This window comes from Aedes albopictus, chromosome 1 (genome assembly GCF_035046485.1).
Source record: "Aedes albopictus strain Foshan chromosome 1, AalbF5, whole genome shotgun sequence".
Taxonomy (NCBI): domain Eukaryota; kingdom Metazoa; phylum Arthropoda; class Insecta; order Diptera; family Culicidae; genus Aedes; species Aedes albopictus.
Window position 1 is genome coordinate 322608431 of NC_085136.1, and position 20584 is coordinate 322629014.

General features: G+C 43.5%; 1 protein-coding gene across 1 annotated transcript; it reads left to right on the forward strand.

Annotated features, from left to right (window-relative positions):
* Nucleotides 1–7458: 7458 nt before the first annotated feature.
* LOC134292217 (uncharacterized) lies at nt 7459–9025 on the forward strand. Its single transcript, XM_062861193.1, has 4 exons — nt 7459–7517; nt 7673–7946; nt 8006–8464; nt 8510–9025. The coding sequence occupies exons 1-4, from the start codon at nt 7459–7461 to the stop codon at nt 9023–9025; spliced, it is 1308 nt and encodes a 435-aa protein (XP_062717177.1).
* Nucleotides 9026–20584: the final 11559 nt, after the last annotated feature.

Here is a 20584-nt window from a genome sequence, read left to right on the forward strand (position 1 = left end):
AATTTCCAAAAACGACCCCTAAATATCAGTTTTTTCATTGTAACTTTTTTCAGACAATCTTAGGAATTTTTAAATGTTCTACAAAGTTATTATATATGATAAAATACATGTTTTCTTTAAAGACGACAAAGTTCTATCTTCAATACTTTTTGAGTTTTTTTTTAATTTCAGTTACGAACTAAAATATTTCACAGCTCAATTTTACTGTCAAGGAAGCAAGTGTCCAGCCTGAGTTGAAACAAAATTTACACCTATTATAAACTTCTTTCATATTCAATTGAAAAATCTTGCCCCATTTTGCCTCTGTAAATGTCACAAAGCCGCAAAAAAGGGTATTTTTTTAATAAATTATTGAATATTTCAAAAACCATCAAAGATACAATGTTGCTGTCCTCAGAAGAAACACGTATTTTGTCATATTAAATAACTTTGTAGAACATTTGAAAATTCCCAAAAATGTCTGGAAAAAGTTACAACAAAAAAACTGATTTTAAGGGGTCATTCACAAATAATGGCCCATATCTCTAGAAATTGAGCAGATAGAGCAAAAGTTTGTTCGACAAGTTTTATCATAATCACATTTTCTACAACTTTGCTGAAGACATAAACACGCTATCTTCACTTATGAAAAAAATCGTATTAATATCTCACTTTTAGGTGGATTAATCATATTAGTGATACTTCCAAACACTACCAAACAACTTCTTCGAAGACACCAAACCGCTAAAATCAATTTTTCATGCCCAAAACAATTTCGATCACGAAATTGGGCCTTTGGAAACAATGTGCTGCGTACACGCAGAAAAATGGCGCTTGTTTAAAACAATAAAACGCATGGTTGATTTTCAAGCTAAAAGTTTACTTTTTTTTTTTTTTTTTTTTTTTTACTTAATCATTTATTTGCAGGCTTATGCGCCATCAGGCATAACGAAGCCGAGTTCATTTGAATATTTTTTAACAATTTCATGTTGGATTCTTATATACTATGTTAATTTTGGGGAACCGTAAAACTCGCGGTTTGGTCGAGGTTAGGGAGAACAAAGTTTTTCCTAGGGAAGGATGGGATTATGGGATCTTTCCGTTGACATTCAGCAGCGTAGAATATTGGCGTTTCACTGCTGGTCAAACGAAGAGTGGACAGACGACCTGTAACGATACAAACAAACGGGTTTCGAGGGGAAACAAGGTGGACAACCAAAGCGACAAGGGGGGATCAAACAACTACATTAATGTTCTTTAAGTACTCGTAAACGAGCCTCAAGTATTCTAGATCCCGCTTACCCAGCACATCTCTAATGTCTTGCTTTTCTGGTTTCCCTCGGGCCCTGAGGGATGCACATAAATCGGATCTGGCAATACCGTATTCGGGACATTCCCACACAACATGGTTGATGTCTTGATAGCCTGCACCACAGCTACAGCGATTGCTATCAGTGAGCTTTATTCGATAGAAATGTGAGCCAAGAGAGTAGTGATTGGACATAAGCCGACACATTACCTTGATAAAATCTCGACCTATATCCAACCCTTTGAACCACGGTTTCTTCGACACCTGCGGGAGAATGGAATGTAACCATCTGCCCAAATCTCCATCATCCCATTTTTGTTGCCAACTGATCAAGGCATGCTGACGAGCAATTGAAAAAAATTCATCAAAGGCGATTTGTCGGTCATAAATGTCGCCTTCCATAGCGCCCACCTTGGCAAGCGAGTCCGCCTTCTCATTGCCCGGAATCGAGCAATGCGAAGGGACCCAAACCAAGGTGATATTATATGCTTGATTCGATAAAGCACTCAGAGTAGATCGTATTTCACTGAGGAAATACGGAGAGTGCTTTACCGGCCTCATTGAACGGATAGCCTCTATCGAGCTGAGGCTATCCGTAAAAATGAAGTATTGATCAGAGGGAAGAGAGGCGATTCGCTCTAATGCGTAGTGTATAGCCGCCAATTCTGCGACGTATACTGAGCAAGGACTTTGAAGTTTGTGGGCGGCGCTATGAAGCTCATTAAATACACCAAATCCAGTGGAATCATTTGTTTTTGACCCGTCGGTGAAAAATCTTCTGTCGCAGCTGACATGACCAAACTTGCTTGCAAAAATTTTTGGAATGTGCTCCGATCGGAGCTGATCTGGAATTCCACGGATTTCTTGCTTCATGGTCAGATCAAAACCTATAGTGGAATTGAAGAAGTCTGGGAAGCAATCGCGGTTGAGAATATTCGAAGAAGGGCTAACCTCCAGAGTCATGTACGAGTAGTACACTGTCATAAATTTTGTTTGATGAATTCGTTCGATAAGCTTTTCAAAGTTTTCAATTACCAATGGATTTAGTACCTCACAGCGGATGAGGAACCTCAACGACAACTCTATGAATCGATCTGATAAAGGCAATACTCCTGCTAGTACCTCTAAACTCATTGTGTGAGTCGAGTTCATGCAGCCTAACGCGATTCTAAGACAGCGATACTGGATACGCTCTAGCTTCAGGATGTGTGTTTTCGCGGCGGACTGGAAGCAGAAACTACCGTACTCGAGAACCGACAGTATCGTTGTCCGATATAGCTTTATCAGATCTTCCGGGTGGGCTCCCCACCATGTTCCGGTGAGTGTACGCATGAAGTTGATTCGTTGTTGGCACTTCTGATACAGATAATTAATGTGCTTTCCCCAGGTGCCTTTAGAGTCGAACCAGACCCCTAGATACATATGTGAAAGAGCTTGAGTGAGTTCCTTACCCAAAAATTGAAGCTCTAGATCGGCTGGATCTCGCTTCCTAGAAAAGACAACTAACTCAGTTTTCTCCGGAGAGAATTCGATACCCAGCTTTACAGCCCAAGCAGACAAATTGTCCAGAGTATCTTGCAATGGTCCTTGCAGAGCTTCCGCCTCTGGTCCGGTGATAGAAACCACGGCGTCATCCGCAAGCTGTCTTAACGTGCAATTTTCCACGAGACATTCGTCGATATCTCTGACGTAAAAATTGTAAAGAAGAGGGCTTAAGCATGAGCCCTGGGGGAGACCCATGTAACTAATTCGTGAAGTTGCCGAGGTTCCATGAGAGAAAAACATGTGCTTCTCAGACAACAAGTTGTACAAGTAGTTGTTTAAAATCGGAGAAAGCCCACACTCGTGGAGTTTGTCTGAAAGGACATCAACGCAAACTGCATCAAAAGCCCCCTTAATATCCAAAAATACTGAGCCCATTTGCTCTTTTTGAGCGTAGGCCAGTTGAATTTCTGTAGAAAGCAGCGCCAGACAATCGCTCGTTCCCTTGCCTCTGCGGAAACCGAATTGAGTATCTGAAAGAAGGCCGTTCGATTCAACCCATGTGTCGAGCCGATGGAGAATCATCTTCTCTAGCAGCTTCCGTAAGCACGACAACATCGCAATAGGACGGTACGAGTTGTGATCCGACGCGGGCTTCCCGGGCTTTTGGATGGCAATAACTCTTACTCGTCTCCAATCATCCGGAACAGTGTTGCTCTCCAGGAATAGATTGAATAAGTTCAACAAGCGCCTCTTTGCGACGTCTGGGAGGTTTTTGAGCAAGTTGAATTTTATTCCATCCATTCCAGGGGCAGAGTTGTTACATGATAGAAGCGCGAGTGAGAATTCCAACATCGAAAAGGCTGAATCCATAGAATCCCTTTCGGGTGGATGACGACGAATATTCGCTTGTACTTGGACCGAATCCGGACAGACTTTCTTCGCGAAGTCGAAAATCCATCGAGGAGAGCTTTCTCTGTCCTCATTAACCGACACCGCGTTGCGCATTCTTCTTCCGACCGTCCAGAGAGTTCGCATTGACGTCTCCCGCGATAACCCGTTCACGAAATTTCTCCAGTAACCACGTTTCTTCGCCTTCACGAGGCCCTTGAATTTGGAGACGAGAGAAGAATATCGCTCGTAGTTCTCCCGTGTTCCACGCTTTCGATATAATTTGAACGCGGCGGATCTTTCGCGATAAACTGTGGTACATTCGTCATCCCACCACAATGTGGGAGGTCGTCGTCGTACCGAAGTTCCCGGAACCGGTCTACGCTGCGCTTGAAGAGCACTGTTAACGATCAACTCGGACATGAACTGATATTCCTCCTGTGGGGGGAGAATATCAACCGACTGCTCGCCCTCGGAGATCAACTCAGCATATTTTCCCCAATCAATATGCTTTGTGAGGTCATATGCGATGTCGATCTGGTGAGCCTGGCGCGTATCATTGGTAATCGAAATTTTGATCGGCAAATGATCACTACCATGGGGATCCTGAATTACATTCCACGTGCAATCCAATGATAGTGAATTCGAACATATTGAGAGGTCTAACATGCTTGGAGGATCTGGAGGTTTAATTCGCGTTGCTTCCCCGGAGTTCAAAATTGTCAAGTTGAAATAGTCACAGAGGTCGTATATCAAAGTTGCGCGATTGTCGTCCTTCGGAGACCCCCAGGCTGTTCCGTGAGCATTAAAATCTCCTAGGATCAACCATGGCGCTGGCATAGTACTGCATATGTCCGCAAGATCTCTTCGAGATACTCTTGTGCTGGGCGGTATATATACACTGGCTATGCTTAAGCTTTTACCCCGTATAGTAATATGACATGCAACTATTTCAGTGCCGTTCATCGCGGGGAAATCAATTCTATAAAAGGAATGGAGCTTATTGATCCCCAAGATCACCCCTCCATACCCATCCCCTCGATCACGACGAATAATATTAAAATCGTGGAAAGAGATATCTTTATCGGAAGTTAGCCATGTTTCACTAAGAGCAAATATGTCACAGCGTGTATTGTGGACTAAAAATTTGAACGCATCCATATTTCTGATTAGGCTTCTACAATTCCACTGTAGAACTTCTATCATATCTCCGACCTCACTGGACAAATTAGCCATCGAAAGATATGAAAGATTCAAGGATTGGCCATTTTGAAGCCAGCTGCTTCAGAAGAGGATTCACAAAAGAAAGAACCATGTTGATCAAATTTCTTATAACGGGCGAGACATCCAACGTTTCGAAGATGATATCCACTATCCCAGAAAGAGAAATTTTTCCGGAAGCGTCGGTTGGATGCTGTCGACGTTCATTTTGTCGAGTTTGTTTGCTTTCTGAACGAGAAACTGGGACATCTGGGGTTTTAGATGTTCCCGGAAGTGACGGGAAATCCTCGGGTGAGAATTTAAAACCCGGAGGTGTAACCTTTTTCGTATTTCCGCCACTTCTTAATTTTGTCAGAGGGACGGGAGGAGCTTTTTGAACAAGAGGAGCGATTTTTGAAGCCTGCTGTTGCATGTGCCGTTTTGCAACAGCACGCTTCCTTTTCGTGCCTGTCTCAATAATCGTGTACTCTTCTCCACCCTCAGAGTCAGAGCCTTGATCATCTTCCGGCAGGGATGCGAAGATGTTGTTACTAGCAATAGGCTGGGCCGATGGAACTACGGCCGGGGTAATCTTTTTCAGCATTTCTGCATAAGACCGCCTCGACCGCTGTTTTAGGGAGTTTATTGTACGTTTCTCCCGCTCTATGTACTTCGGGCATGCACTTAGCTCGTGTGGCGGTGTTTCACCACAAGTTATACACCTTGGTCCCGTGTTGCAGGGACCCTCGGCATGTTGTTCGCCGCATTTACTACAGCGTGGCTTGTTGCTGCAGTAAAGTGCGGTGTGGCCTAACTGTTGGCATTTATCACAGTGCATGACCCTTGGCTCATAGAGACGCACAGGTAGTCGAAGGAGCCCAACTACGAGGACGCTTGGAAGAGCCGATCCGGAAAAAGTCACCCGAAAGGAATTAGATGGTTTTTTAGTTCCATCTGAGTAGTTTTTATTCAATTGCTGGACATCAAGCACTGGAACTAGTGGGACGGCACGATTTTTAAACCCACCAGCTCCAGACTTGATATCAGCACATGTTACATCATCTTCGGTGACCACTCCGTAACACTCTACCTCGATGCTGGGAACGTATACTTTCCATTCCCTCGAAAAAAGCTCATAGGCAGCAATTCTATTTGCTTCTTCGCGATCAGTCACGATAACACGCAACTTATCGCGACTGGGTGAGTCTATTTCGAGAATACCTCGAAACGATTTTGCCAGATCTTTTCCGATTTGGAGTTTGTTTAAACGTTTTCCATTAGCTTTGGGCCGAAAGAAAACCAGAAAGGGACCCTTAGATCCGGGCGGGTAAGCTTTCGGGCGGGGGTTCGCCGTATTAGAGGAGGAACCGGAAGTAGAGGGGAATACAGGGGGTTGAGTTGGAAAATCATGCAGTTCAGAATCGGTGTTCATCGTATTCACCGTTTGCCATGTTTCGTTTATCGGGGAGGTAGTCAAAGCATTTTCGGGAGAGGCGGTACATGCAATCAGTTGGGGAACCACTGGAGCGATTGAAATTGCAGCTTTTTCAGTTTCTCCCGTATCCATGGCTTGAGTATTCTGGGAATGTACTATTGACTCAGCTGCCTGAACTGAGGCTGGCTCATCGTCCGATGAGATAACATATTCCGGCGAACCCCCACCGGTATCATTTGGCTCCATTGTGGGAAGCCACACAGAAAGTAAAAAACTTAACTATTTTTGTTGTTTTTTTAATAATAATAAGGTGAATTAAAGACGCAGTCTAATGGGAATTCAATTCTTAAATCTACGTCTAAGATAAATAGCGAAGAAAAAATGCAGTCAAAAAAAAATCAAACTGGAAAAACAAGAAAAAAAAAAAAGGAGGGCTACTCTACTTGGGGATGCCGGCGACAAGAGAGAGAAAACAACGAAATATTTACCACAGCAGTCAGCAGGGCGCGGTGACCTTGATTTGCTTTGCACTCGAAACAAAGCCCGTGCAGATGTCTGTTACTGCCGCCTGGTAGGTAATTGATTTGCTCGCACGCCGGCGAAAGCTGCTGTATTGTCGTCCGTTCTGGGTGCGCCTGCACCCAGCGAGTTGAATTGAACGGCCTGGCGCCGCGACGACAATGGTGATGATGTTGATAACGGCGATGGTGGTAACGATCGGTAATTAATTACCGGATGGACTACAGATGAATAGTACACGTGTAAACACGTGTCTACTTCCTGCGTCTTTCACGGGTCGCCTTAGGCACTTGTACTTCGTCCACAGTGGGACAACACGCGATATAAAAACCACTTGGGAAAAAAACTCCACCGGCTACGAAGCCAATGCCTGCGACTCAGACACGGTAACACAACCGGCTGCTTCAAGCGAACGACGAGGAATGTAAAAGTTTACTTATTCCAAAGTTATATTTAATTGTTTTTATTTAGAGTTTATCAATAAAAACAAACGATTACCATCATTTCATATAATGTCGCCAGCAAACCTTCAGTATCAAACACTTTGGTTCGAAGGCCCGCAGTGGTTGGCTCAAGATCAACAGTTTTGGCCCGACGCAGGCGATCCCCCTAATGCAGAATTGGATTTGGCCATGCTGGAAGAATGACCAACACCTGCATTACCAGCTCAAGCAGTACCTCCAAGCGAAATCTTCGGAGAACGTTCGTCGTTCACGGAACTCGTCCGTATCGTGGCACTGCTGCTTCGATTTCGACACAACTCGCAAAATTGCAATCGGTCGTCCAGGAAAACTCGTCCCCTGACGCTCGAGGAACAGGAACAGGCAACTATCGCTCTAGTTCGCTTGTCCCAGCAGGAATGCTATCCGCAAGAGGCTAAAAGAGTTGGCCAAAAAGGGACCTGTCCACGACTCGTTCGATATCGCTGCGCTGCATCTACAACTTTGTGACGGCGTAATGCGAGTCGGCGGCCGGCTCTCTAAGGCATCGATATCGTCCGATCGCAAGCATCCCTATATTCTACACCACAAGCACTCTCTCGTAACGATGATCGTACGACACTTCCACTACAAGCTCTTTCACGCCGGTCAGCAGCTGCTGATTTCGGCGGTCCGCGGAAAGTTCTGGCCTGTTCACATCCACAGTTTGGCCAGGAAGGTGATTCACGGATGCATCCCGTGCTTTCGCAGCAAGCCAAGGTTTTGGACCAATTGATGGCTGATCTTCCGTCAGCGAGAGTCAACCCCGCACCCCCCGCACCACCGTTCATGAACGTCGGCGTGGACTACTGCGGTCCATTCCAAGTCAACTACCCCAATCGTCGAGCGAGTCCAGTGAAGTGCTACGTAGCGATTTTTGTCTGCCTAGTAGTGAAGGCCGTCTATCTGGAGCTGGTGATAGACCTAACCACCCAAGCGTTCCTAGCAGCGCTGAAACGGTTCACAGCTCGTCGGGGCAAGCCCCAATTGATGATGTGCGACAATGCAACGACCTTCGTCGGAGCGAAACGAGAGCTAACCGAGCTACACCGCCTTTTCCACGACCAGAAGTTTCAGGATAGACTCATCAAAGACACCAGTTCCGATGGAATCGAGTTTCGGTTCATCCCTCCCCGGACACCCAACTTCGGGGGCCTATGGGAAGCCCAAGTCAAATTATTCAAGGGACACTTCTAAAAGGCAGTCGGCACCAAGGTACTGAAGGCCGACGAAACGTTGACTGCACTGGCGCAGATCGAAGCGGTCCTCAATTCACGTCCGCTAACCCCAATCAGCAGTGATCCCAGTGATTTCGAGGCTTTAACTCCAGGGCACTTCCTGGTTCAGCGACCACTAACTGCCATCCCGGAACCTGATTTGCAGGATCTTCCCACCAATCGCCTGTCGAAGTGGGAGACTGCTCAGCAGGTGTCACAGCAGGTCTGGAGCAGGTGGTCCACACAATACATCTCGGATCTCCACAACCGCACCAAGTGGACCAAACAGCGGAACAATATTCGTATCGGCACGATGGTCCTACTCAAGGACGAGAATGCCCCTCCTCTGAATTGGCACTTAGGCAGGGTCGTCAAGGTCTTCGAAGGGTCGGACGGCAACATTCGTGTCGTCACGGTCCGCACTAAAGACGGATGCTTCGATCGAGGAATATCGAAAGTCTGTCCTCTTCCTATCCGAGACAACGAAGAGAGCCCTCAACTCTCACCCGCATAAGTCACTCGTCGAGTGCACACCGGTGTTACGGCACCGTCCAAGTTTTTTGTCAAGTCGTCTCAAGAGCAATCAAGGTCAAGTTGGTATCGTCTGGGCATGTCTTGTGTACGTCATTTGGTATGGTGAAGGTCTCGGCGCACAGGGCGCCGGCGGTGACCACAGGGTCATTGCAAGATTTAAGCAAATTTCTAATCGTTGCATATCGTTGCACCACAGCGTTCGCTACCGTCTCTCATCCGGAGGAATCCATGGTAACCCCTCCAACAGCCGTCGTCAACCGTTTGGCAATGAGCTTGGCCAGCTCGCATTGCCGATCAGCGAATCGATGGCACAAAGTTACACACTTAGCACAAATCACCGACTTCGGTAAATTTTTTACCGAAATCTCAACAGCTGATCGCTCGGTAATCCGTTCGGTAAACGAACAAACTACCGATCGATCGGTAAATTGAGATTTTCCATGAAACTTCAAAATTACCGAACCGTTCGGTAGTTTTCATGCACACCTACCGATCCGTCTGTAATGTTGCTTTTTCCATTCCGTTCCTTCTCAGCCGCATTAAAAATGAAAACAAAACATGAAACATGTAAAAGTTTTAACGATATGATTTATTCAGCAGATTTTTATATTTTCTTATAAATCTCCTATTTGTTGCATAAGTTAAGTATTCACATCACCAGTTTGTGCGACACCTTGCACGAGATCCAGCATAAATATATCCTTGTTTTCCAGCGCACCATCGCCGGCGTTATCATCGCCGGCTTTATCATCGCCGCCGGTCAAGCTTGGGGGGGTTTATTTCACTGGAAAATTCATTTATCACACTATAATATTGATGTGCCACGTTATATCAAACGAAATTAAGTTACAAAGGTACTCACCTAAAGCTTTTACAAGAGTTAGAAGAGAATAATACGTATATAAACTAAGCGCTTATTTCACCGTCTCCGCAGAGAAAATTGGCCATTGCCAGTTTGACGTTTCTAGCCAGCAGGCTACCGACTTCGGTAACCTGAGGAACCGATTAGTCGGTAAACATTACCGAATTCGGTGTTGGGCTTATTTTGCAGTCCAGTTCAGTGAAATAAATTACCGTACTCGTTAAAATGCTTCACATTTACCGAAATTTTGTAATTTATTTTACAAATTTCGGTGATTGAGAGCGTGATTACCGAAACTCCGGTAATTTTTTGAATTACCGATCCGTTTCGGTAATTTTCATTACCGAACTCATGACGTCTGTTTAACTGTATACGAAGTCGAAGAAGGGTGGTCATCCAACCGCAGAAGCACCTACGCCCGGCAGAGACTACCACCCAGGTTAACACTCTACGGAGGATCCTCAGGCGCCGTTCTTGCCTGGGTAGGTAAGCTGTTCCGGTTTTCAAATTTCTACGCACAACCACTACATCCAATCCTTTTCGAGGAAACCACCAACCAAAACATCACCATACGCACCACCACAACGAAGTCCCGCAAGCAGCAAAGAAGGAAGCCAGCCATCAACCGATGGAGTGGTGCAAGTTCGTGCCAGACGATGATCCCGACCGATCCAAAAGGAAGCACCGTAAAGCAGCCCATTGACGTCAATCCGAAGTCCCCGAATCAAGTCAAGCCACTGTAGAAGAAGAAGAAGAAGAAGTCATTCCCGCTGTGCACCCGGCACTGCATCCCTGGAGATAGCCCCACACACACAGGAAGCGCACGTGAGCCCGATGTCAACGTGTATCGGCGTCGGAGGCGCATAGACGAAGCAGTTCATCAACAGTTCCTCACCGCACGCACCCGCGTGGCGATGTCCCGTTGGCAAGGGCCAGCGAAGTTCATTCGTAGCAGCAACAGAGGCAAAATGAATTCTTAAACCAAATTCCAAACATGTTAGAAGTAAGCAGAGAATGATTAGTAGAGATGTAAGCAAGTTTTGAAATCAAATTTTGTAGTTCAGTTTTTGATTGAAACCCGTCTGGTTTCAAGGCGGCCGGCATGTTCGGTCCGGTTTCCGTGATTGAGATGGTCGAAAGCTTTTTCCTAATCAATGAACACCAGGTAGAGAGACTCTTGGAATTCATTGATTTGCTCCAGAATGATACGGAGCGTGACAATATGGTCCACACTGGATCGTCCGGCACGGAATCCTGCTTGCTGCCATCGGAGAGTTGCGTCAATCTTCTCCTGTATCCGGTTATGGATCATTTTGCAGAGGACTTTGAAAACGATACACAGTAACATGATGCCCCGCCAATTTTCGCATACAGTCAGGTCACTCTTTTTGGGTACCTTTACTAAGACGCCTTGTATCCAGTCGGCCGGAAATGTCGCGGTTTCTCATATGTTGCAGAATAATTAATGCAGTAGTTGTGCGGATACTACCGGATCAGCTTTGAGCATCTCAGCTGATATGCGATCGACCCTAGCAGCCCTGTTCGATTTCATGCTACGGATGGCTGTTGCTATCTCTTGCACTGGTGGAGCTTCGGTGTTGACACGGGTAATGCGTCGAACCCTTGGCGGATCATGCTGAGGTGTTCATGGCGTGACCGACACTTGAAAAAGGTTTCCAAAGTGCTCGAACCAGCGTTTCAACTGGTCAGCCGGGTCGGTCAGTAACTGTCCGGACGTGTCTTTCACGGGCATCGTAGCCTTCATCTTGGTCCCTTTAAGGTGACGTGATGCATCGTAGAGAAGACGGATGTCGCCTGTGTTTGCGGCTTTCTCACCTTCGTCGGCTAGGGAGTCCGCCCACGCTCTTTTGTTTCGTCTACATGAGCGTTTCACTTCCTTCTCGAGAGCCGAATAGCGCTGACGGGCTACGGCTTTTGCTCCTCGATACGATGCATGGTGGAACACGGACGAAGATGGCCACAGCCGAAGGTCATCGACAGTCATCGACAGTCATCGACAGGCTGACCTCGTGCTTCGATAATCTGCAATGAGTTAACAGCAAGTGAATGTAAATGATTGCAAATGAATGATCCCATCATTGGTCTAGTCGGAAGCCTAAGCCGTGCATGCGAGATAGCAATTCCAAGGCGATCCCTACCCAGAAATGTACGCAAACCGGTATACTGGCATTGGCGTAACTAGGATTTTTTCCTGGAGGGGGCCCAGGGGGGGCCTGACCTGAGATGAATTTTAAGCGGGATGGGCACCCGATATGTGAATATGCAAATCAGTATTGTAGTTTTGAGTAATCAAAATGACTGTTTAAGATTTGTTCATAGTTTTGTAAACTATATGAGTACGAACAATTCCTCCAAGATTTTTTTCCATAGCTTAATTCAGTGATTCCATCTTGGGTTCTTCCAGAAATTCAATCAAGAATTCATCTAGGGATTCCAGTAGACATTTTTTCGGGGATTTGTCCTGGGATATCTTTAGAGGTTCCTCCAGTAACAGTTCCAGTTCCTTTAAGGTATTTCTGCAGGTATTCAGAGATTTCTACAGGGATATCTCCATATATGCCTTCCAAAATTCCACTAGAGATTGCTCCAATAATTACATCTGGAATGATTCGAAGTATTTCTGCAGGAATGTATTCCAGAAATTCTTTTAGAAAATTTTACTTAGAGATTCTTAAAAAACACTCCAAGAATTGCTTGAAAAATTTGTACAAAAAACCTTTAGGGATCCTAGTTTTCTTTTTTTTTATCTGTATTAACGAGATTTTTAGCCCTAGGCTAGTTCATCTCGGGACCCACGCTTTACTCCCCTTCCGAAGGAAGAACTCACATTTTGCGAGTTTGTCGGGAGTGGGACTCGATCCCAGGTCCTCGGCGTGATAGTCAAGTGTTCTAACCATCCCACCAGGTCCGCTCCACTAGGGATCCTAGTATTCCTGCATTCCTGCAATTACTGCAGCGTGAATGTAATTTACATTCACCGCGTGGAGAGTTGCCTTCACAGCTCGCTCACGACTTTGGTATACGTTTGCGACCCCAATGTTATTCGGCAAACTTTCAGATAAAACTACAAGGTTAAATTCATCCAAACATTGTTTTTCGATAACATGCTTCTGAACTGAGATAATAGCAAATGAATGAAAATCTTTGCAAATGAATGGTCGCAACCTTGATTCCAGGATTTCCTCAGGAATTTCAGCGGTTTCTTCAGTATTTCCCCTGAGAATTCTTCAGAAAATCCTCCCTTAATTCCCTCAGAAATCGAACTGTGTATTTCATCAGGAATGAATCTTGAGATTCCTCCAGGAACTCCTTCGGAAATTCCTCCCGGATTTTTTTTCAAGAATTATTCCAGGTATTCCTCCTGGCATGCCTCTAGGATTTCATTCAGGCATTTCTCCAGAGACTTCTGCAAGAGTTCTACCAAGAATTTCTCCAGGTATTACTCCAGGTATTTCCTCAGGAATTACTCCAGGAATTTATTCAAGTTTGGATCCAGGAATTCTTCCATGAATTCCTCCGAAAATTCTTCCTGGAATTTCTTCTCTAGGGTTTCCTCTGCACATTCCTCCAGGATTAATTTCATGGATCCCTCCAGGAATTCCACCGATGATTCCTGCAGTAACTTCTCCAGAAAATCCTCCTGGAACTCCACCAGAAATTCTTTCTGAATTCCTCTTCAGAAATTTCTGCATGGATTCCTTCCAGAATTCCTCTAGAGATTCTTCCAGGAATTCATTCAGGGATTCTCAAGATATTCATTTAGGGATTCCTCCTGCAGTTCTTCCATGAATAGTTCCACGGATTTTCCCCAAGATTTCCTATAGAGATTTGTCCAGGAATTCCTCCTGAGGTTCTCCCAGAAATTGTTTCAGGGATTCCTCCAGGTTTTTTTTTGCAAGAATTCCCCCAGGGGTTCTTCCAAGTAATTCTCTAGAAATTCCTCTAAGGATGCCTCCAGGAATTCCTCAAGAGGTTACTTAAGTATTACCCCAAGAATCCCTTCAGAAAGTCCTCCAGAAATTGATCCAGGAGCTCCCATAGGAATTCCTTCAGAAATAACTACCGCAATTCCTCTGGGAATTCCTCTAAAAATTTCTCTTGGATTTTCTTCAGAAATTTCTCTTGGAGTTTCTTCAGAAATTTCTCTTGGATTTTCTTCAGAAATTCCTCCATTAACTGCTTCCAGAATTTCTCTCGAAATTCCTCCAGGAATTCATTCAAGAATTCTTTCAGGGATAGTTCCTAGGAATTTCCACAAAAATTGCCTTACAGATTAATCCAGGAATTCTTCCTGGGAATCCGCAAGGAATTTATCCAGAACTTCCTGCAGGAATTTGTCCAGAACTTTCCAGGCATTCCTCCTGAGGTTTCTCCAGAAATTGCTTCAGGGATTCCTCCAGGGACTTTTCCAAAAATTTTCGCAGAGATTCTTCCAAGAATTTCTCTAGAAATTTCTCTAAGGATTCCTCTAGGAATTTTTCAAGAGGTTTCTTTAGAAATTTCTCCATGGACTCATCCCGGGATTTCTTCAGCAATTCATCTAGAGATTGCTTCGGGAGTTCTTCTAAAAACTCCAAACTCCACAAGATTGCTACCAGAATTCTTCTGAAAACTCCTACAGGAACTCATCTAGAAATGTATCCAGAGATTAGTCCAGGAATTTTTCAAGGAAATTCCCCAGGGTTTCCTCCAGGGATTTCTTAAGGAATTTCTCGAGAGATTCCTCCAGGAATTGATACAGGCATGTCTCCAGGAATTTATCCAGGGGATACTCCAGGCATTCCTCCAGAAGTTCCTCCAGAGATTTCTATACAGATTCCCCCAGGCGTTAATCCAGGATTCCTTCAGAAATTATTATTGCTGTGTGCGTTCAAGATGCAAACGGTACCCAAATGCGCTTTAAACGCGGTAACACATGTTACCAAAGGCAACGTAGCAACCATAGCCAATATCACCGTCAACCTAGAATTCGAAAGCTCCCACTGACATCGGGTTACTTGTTAGAAAATCTTACCGCATTTGGTGCTCCCGCATTTGATATTTGCATTTTGAATGCACACAGCAATACCGCAATTTCTCCAAGAATTTATCTAGAAAATCCTCCAGGGATTCATTTAGAAATTACCCCAAGAATTCCTCCCGGAGTTTATCCAAGAAATATTCCAATAATTCTTCCTGGGATTCCTGAATGGTTTCCTCCTGATCTCCCATCTAGCATAATTGCTCTTCGGATTCCTCCAGGAATTCATCCAGGGATTCCTCCAGGTATACTTTCACAAATTATTCCAGGGATTCCTGCAGGTATTGCTCCGAGAATTCTTGTAATGATTTCTTCCAAAATTTCTCTCGGGATTTTTTTTTAAATTTATTCAGCGGTTAGTTGAAAAATTACAGTAATGTTTTTCAGGGATTCACATAAAGGGTTTTTTTAGGATTACTTGTAGATTTTTTGAATAATTTGAAGGATTTCTAGAGGAATTCCCCCAGCGATTTGTATTGAAATTCTTTTAGATAATTTTAGAGGGACATGGATGCCAAGAAATTCTCCAAGAAGTCATCCAGGAATTCTTTCACAGTTATCTCATGAATACCAAGTCTTTTACAAGTCCAATCATGACAAACTTTTGCTGGTATTCCATTGCAAATTCAACCAGAGTTTTTTCCCACATGATACTTGATTTCCATAAAGAAGCACTTAACCATATTTTGCAGTAATGCTGCTAGAAAATTCAAAGATTCTTAACGATACCCATCCAGAAATTCCTGGAAATTATCACTGAGATTTAATTTCTCATCGATTTAAAAAAGAAGATGTACAAAGTATTGCTTTTTATATAATTCTGATTATATAATATTTCCAAACAAAACTAACTAATTACATAGACCATTTTGGACAATGATCTTGTAAAGAGTGACAAGTTAAGAATTGTCTCCAATAAGTGTCAATTTAAACACATATTATGCCAAAAAAATTCTATTACTGTACGTGCAGTTGAATCCCGGAATTTACGACTAGCGAAGTTGGATTTTTCTCCAAATCCGTGCGTCGGACCTAACTTCGGAAGTGGTGCGCTGTATAGCAAACAGCTATACAGCGCACCACTTCCGAAGTTAGGTCCAACGCACGGATTTGGAGAAAAATCCAACTTCGCTAGTCGAAAACTCCGATTTTCAACTAAATTGAGAATATAGATCTATGTTTGTCACCACGACAGTGGTTTTCAGATTTTTTCCAATTTCCATATATAAAGTCATGAAAAATTTCTGGGGGGGCCTGGCGGATTCTGGGGGGGCGGACTGTGGGCTCTTGGATAACCAGTTCGGCTTGCGGAAGGAACCGGCCAAGATAGCTCTCCGGAAGCGAAGCTCCGAGCTACTTCCAAAATACGCATAATGTTCTTTTGAAAATGCTCACAAGGCCGCTCAAGAACTTCACTTATAGAGGCATTCTTCGTTCATCTAAACTTCACTATAGAGGAAAACTGTTGTTTCAATAGCAATGCAATATTCTAGGCTTTAAAGTGAAATCTGCGAATAAGCATTTTTTTCGGTTTCCCCATTTCATCGGTAAGTGCTGGTCATTTAATACGCCCACTGAATGCACTCAACTCGTCATCCAAATTGCTTTCAATATTGGTTTCCCAGTAGTCGTCATCAAAGCAGATTAGCAGAATCGACGAACCATTGATCGCTAATGTAATGTAAATCCCCTCTTTCGGATTGCCTCCACGTTGCATTGGAGTTTCAATTTGCCTGGCCGCCTTCTGAATTGGTTCCGTTCGTTCCACGTGGAAGTACTTCTAACCATCCGACTGATAGTTGTGAGGCACGCCCCTGCATAAACCCCTCGTAATGACGTTGTCAAGTACACACTCGATCTGCATTTTTATTGACTACAAACGCTGCACGTGCATGTAGGTTTTCATATCACTGACATACAACGAAGGATCACAACCCGAGCACGGGCACGCATCCCATCCATCCGGCGTTATTTCAATTTTTATTATAAATTCATTTCATAAATAATAGGCAGCTGACTGATGACCTCTCGGTGTCTCTTCCCCATCGCTGACTGACTGATCCAACACACCGGCCTGCTGGAAGCACTTCAACCTGTCACATCTTGGCGCCGAAACATAACTTGACATGCACACATACACTCCCGTTCAAAAGTTTGGGGTCACCCCCTCAAAAACATGTCATTTTTTTAGGCCCATATCTCCGCCAATATTCGTCCGATTTCAAAACCCTAGGTTTCATTCAAAAGATAATAAGTCAAAGAAACTTTGAACACGATTTAAAAGAAACTTTTTCAAAAAATGTTGTATGTAAACTTAACCCAAAGTTGCCAAATTTTCTAAAAAATGAATATAAACTTACGGCAGTGTCGCTGGAAGTTGGGTCGACCAAATTTTAAGATGAGAGCGGTAATATGACCCATTTTCTATTAGCTTTCAACTGCTTTTTACAGAACTTAGCTAAAAAATCTAGAAAAAAAGTTATTAAGTAAATTAATCCTTGATGTCATCGACCAAAAGTTTGGGGTCACCCCTCAAAATGCTGTATCGGCCAAAAGTTTGGGGTCACTATCGTAAAACATGGAAAAGTGATTTGTTGATATCTTTGTCATCTTTCATTCAATTTTAATTCTTCTTGGCTTATTCGAAACAAAATGAATGATACTTACTGCATAGACATTGAACCACACATATTTGTTGAAATTTACATACTAAAACTTAACGTAAAGTTGCCTCATTTTTTGAAGCGTGGTAAAATGTGCTAACTTTACATAACATTTTTATATACAAAAATCGTTAAATACGTTAAGTTGAAAACATCAAACGTAAATTTAGTTAATTATCTTTGAAATGAGCCAAAAATAATTAAAATTGAACTATAGATGACGAAGATATCACCAAATCACTTTTCCATGTTTTACGAAAGTGACCCCAAACTTTTGGCCGATACATCATATTGAGGGGTGACCCCAAACTTTTGATCGATGACATCAAGGATTAATTTACTTAATAACTTTTTTTATAGATTTTTTAGCTAAGTTCTGTAAAAAGTAGTTGAAAGCTAATAGAAAATGGGTCATATTACCGCTCTCATCTTAAAATTTGGTCGACCCAACTTCCAGCGACACTGCCGTAAGTTTATATTCATTTTTTAGAAAATTTTGCAACTTTGGGTTTAGTTTACATACAAATTTTTATAAAAAAGTTTCTTTTAAATCATGTTCAAAGTTTCTTTGACTTATTATCTTTTGAATGAAACCTAGGGTTTTGAAATCGGACGCAAATTGGCGGAGATATGGGCCTAAAAAAATGACATGTTTTTGAGGGGGTGACCCCAAACTTTTGAACGGGAGTGTACTGGGCCTAGTTGTCTCCCTGACTGACTGACGAACGAGTGTGATGTTTGATGGATTTGCGCTGCATCGCTTTACTTGGATTAAATATATTCACCGGCGACGGCGGCGGCGGCATGTGGATTATTATGGTTGTGCATCGCTGCACTTTGGATATAAATGCATCGATTCAATTATTTTTTCCCCTTCGGATCGCTTTGGAAGCACACATATTCTCCGACATAGAACAGGCCTCCGTTGCCTATCATCGTCGACGCTTTCCGCTAGTTTCTCCTCTCCATATGTAGGCGCACTGTGGGCTGAGTTTGATTTATGTGATACTAAAGCATCAGATGTTTTCATTTAAGCACTGAAGTATCAGCGTTAATCAATACACACTTATAAAGATACACTCCAGATCAAAAGTTGGCGTCACCCCCATAAAGACATGTGATTCTCCAAATGTCCCTACATGCTAAAAAAGCACAACGCAAGTTTATTGAAACGAACGGATCAATACATACACATATTTATTCCTCGATCGATCTTCTCTTCATGTTTGCCTAGGTCTTCTGTCTTTCCCTTTCCTACTCATTTGATAACTATCATTCCCTAGTGTGTGTTTCGGTCTACCTTTCTTCTCTGTCGTATTACAACGCCCAGCGGCACCGGCTAGATTCTCCCCTACAGCTGCGAGTGTGTTCTGTTCGTTCAGGGTTGTACGGTTCGGGTATCGGTATCGGTGTGTGAAATTGGGGCTACGAAATTACTGAACCCATTCACTGATCGAAACGGCTACGGGCAGTCGATTGTGCCATTCTCAGAATTTGCACCCGAAACTTCGAAGGCATTGTGACCTCTCTTTCCAACGGCCGCCTTAAAACCTTCAGTCAGATTCTCTCCCCAAGTTCGGTAGGAGTGCGCAAAACCGAACGGGAAAGGTCAATGGATCCTGAAAAGATTTTGGGACAGGTCGATGCCCGCCGATGGCATCACAAATTGCGCGCATTCAATTTAGCTGGCTTGGGTCCATTGCATTTGGGCGCGTGTAACTGGATGTAGGGAACTCATTTGGGCAAGCATATGCCAATTGCAACTCTTGAAGATAGCGATCTTTGTGCGGTGAATCAATTTTAAATTTAAATGGAAAAAACGAATGAACATGCAACATAATTAATTTGAAAAACGATTTACTATATTTTACAGTGAACATTTATAAATAGAAAAGCGTACTTGTTACATAGTAAGCTAATTACCATCCAAAAATGAACTGAATTGGTTGAAAGACATCAGAGAAAATGCGGTGGGCGTAAAGTGGGTGGCACCGTGTACAACGAATCCTGACTGTATATGGCATTCCTGCTCAGGAGGTAGCAGGAGGTCTCAGGAGCGTTACAGAGGTCTCAGAGGTTTTTGGAGGGTTCTCAGAATGATTCTGTCACATGTACTCGAAAACCATTTGCCCGAAAAGATTATTCGTCCAAAGACCAGGATGGATACCTAGTGATCATTATAAGATCTCGTTGCTATCGTGTGAATGGCATCACACGATAGCAACAACGATAGCATTTTGTTTGCAAGCGTTATAAACAAACCACGCATGTGCGGCCGCGATGCGATGTTATCATGAGGCCTGTTTGGACCAGTCTTGAAATATAATTCCCACAGCAGCGTTCAACAGTGTAACAACAGCTTCAAACTAAATTTTATTTATTTAGCCCATTGATTTCGTTTTCGATTATTTTTTACTTACATTTTATTGTTCGTTTCTCCCTTTTCTTTTCTTTTCAAGTTGCGATCCTTCTGTCCAATAGCTCTATTTTATACCTAATAAACACACATTCTAATCCATGATTTAGTTTACTTACAGCTATGTCTGAAAATCTCAAACTGCTCCTACGGATCTCTTCAATAATGTCCAATGATTTACACACCTAAATCTTCTTTTTGCAAATCTATCTCTGCACAAATTCACTTCTATTTTGCAATGGCTTCGATACTCTTCAATATTTACAAATCTTCTTAACTTATTGTTATTTACATTGCGCTCAAATTGGTTGAATTCAGCCACCAAATTTTCGCCTACCTTTTCTGCACCTACTTTGCACTGTGGCGCTACCTAGTCGTCACAGCAGGGCGCTTGCTGCTGACGGGTTTTCGATGCTGGGTGGTACGTACATACCCCCTCTAATTCTGGGGGATCCTCCAACAGCACCAGAGTTACGCTCTTGAATCTCCAGCTCAGCCAGCTTCGCTACCGGCCGCCGGAACTCTTCTTTGGCAGTCTTCACCAGTGCTTGCCGGAC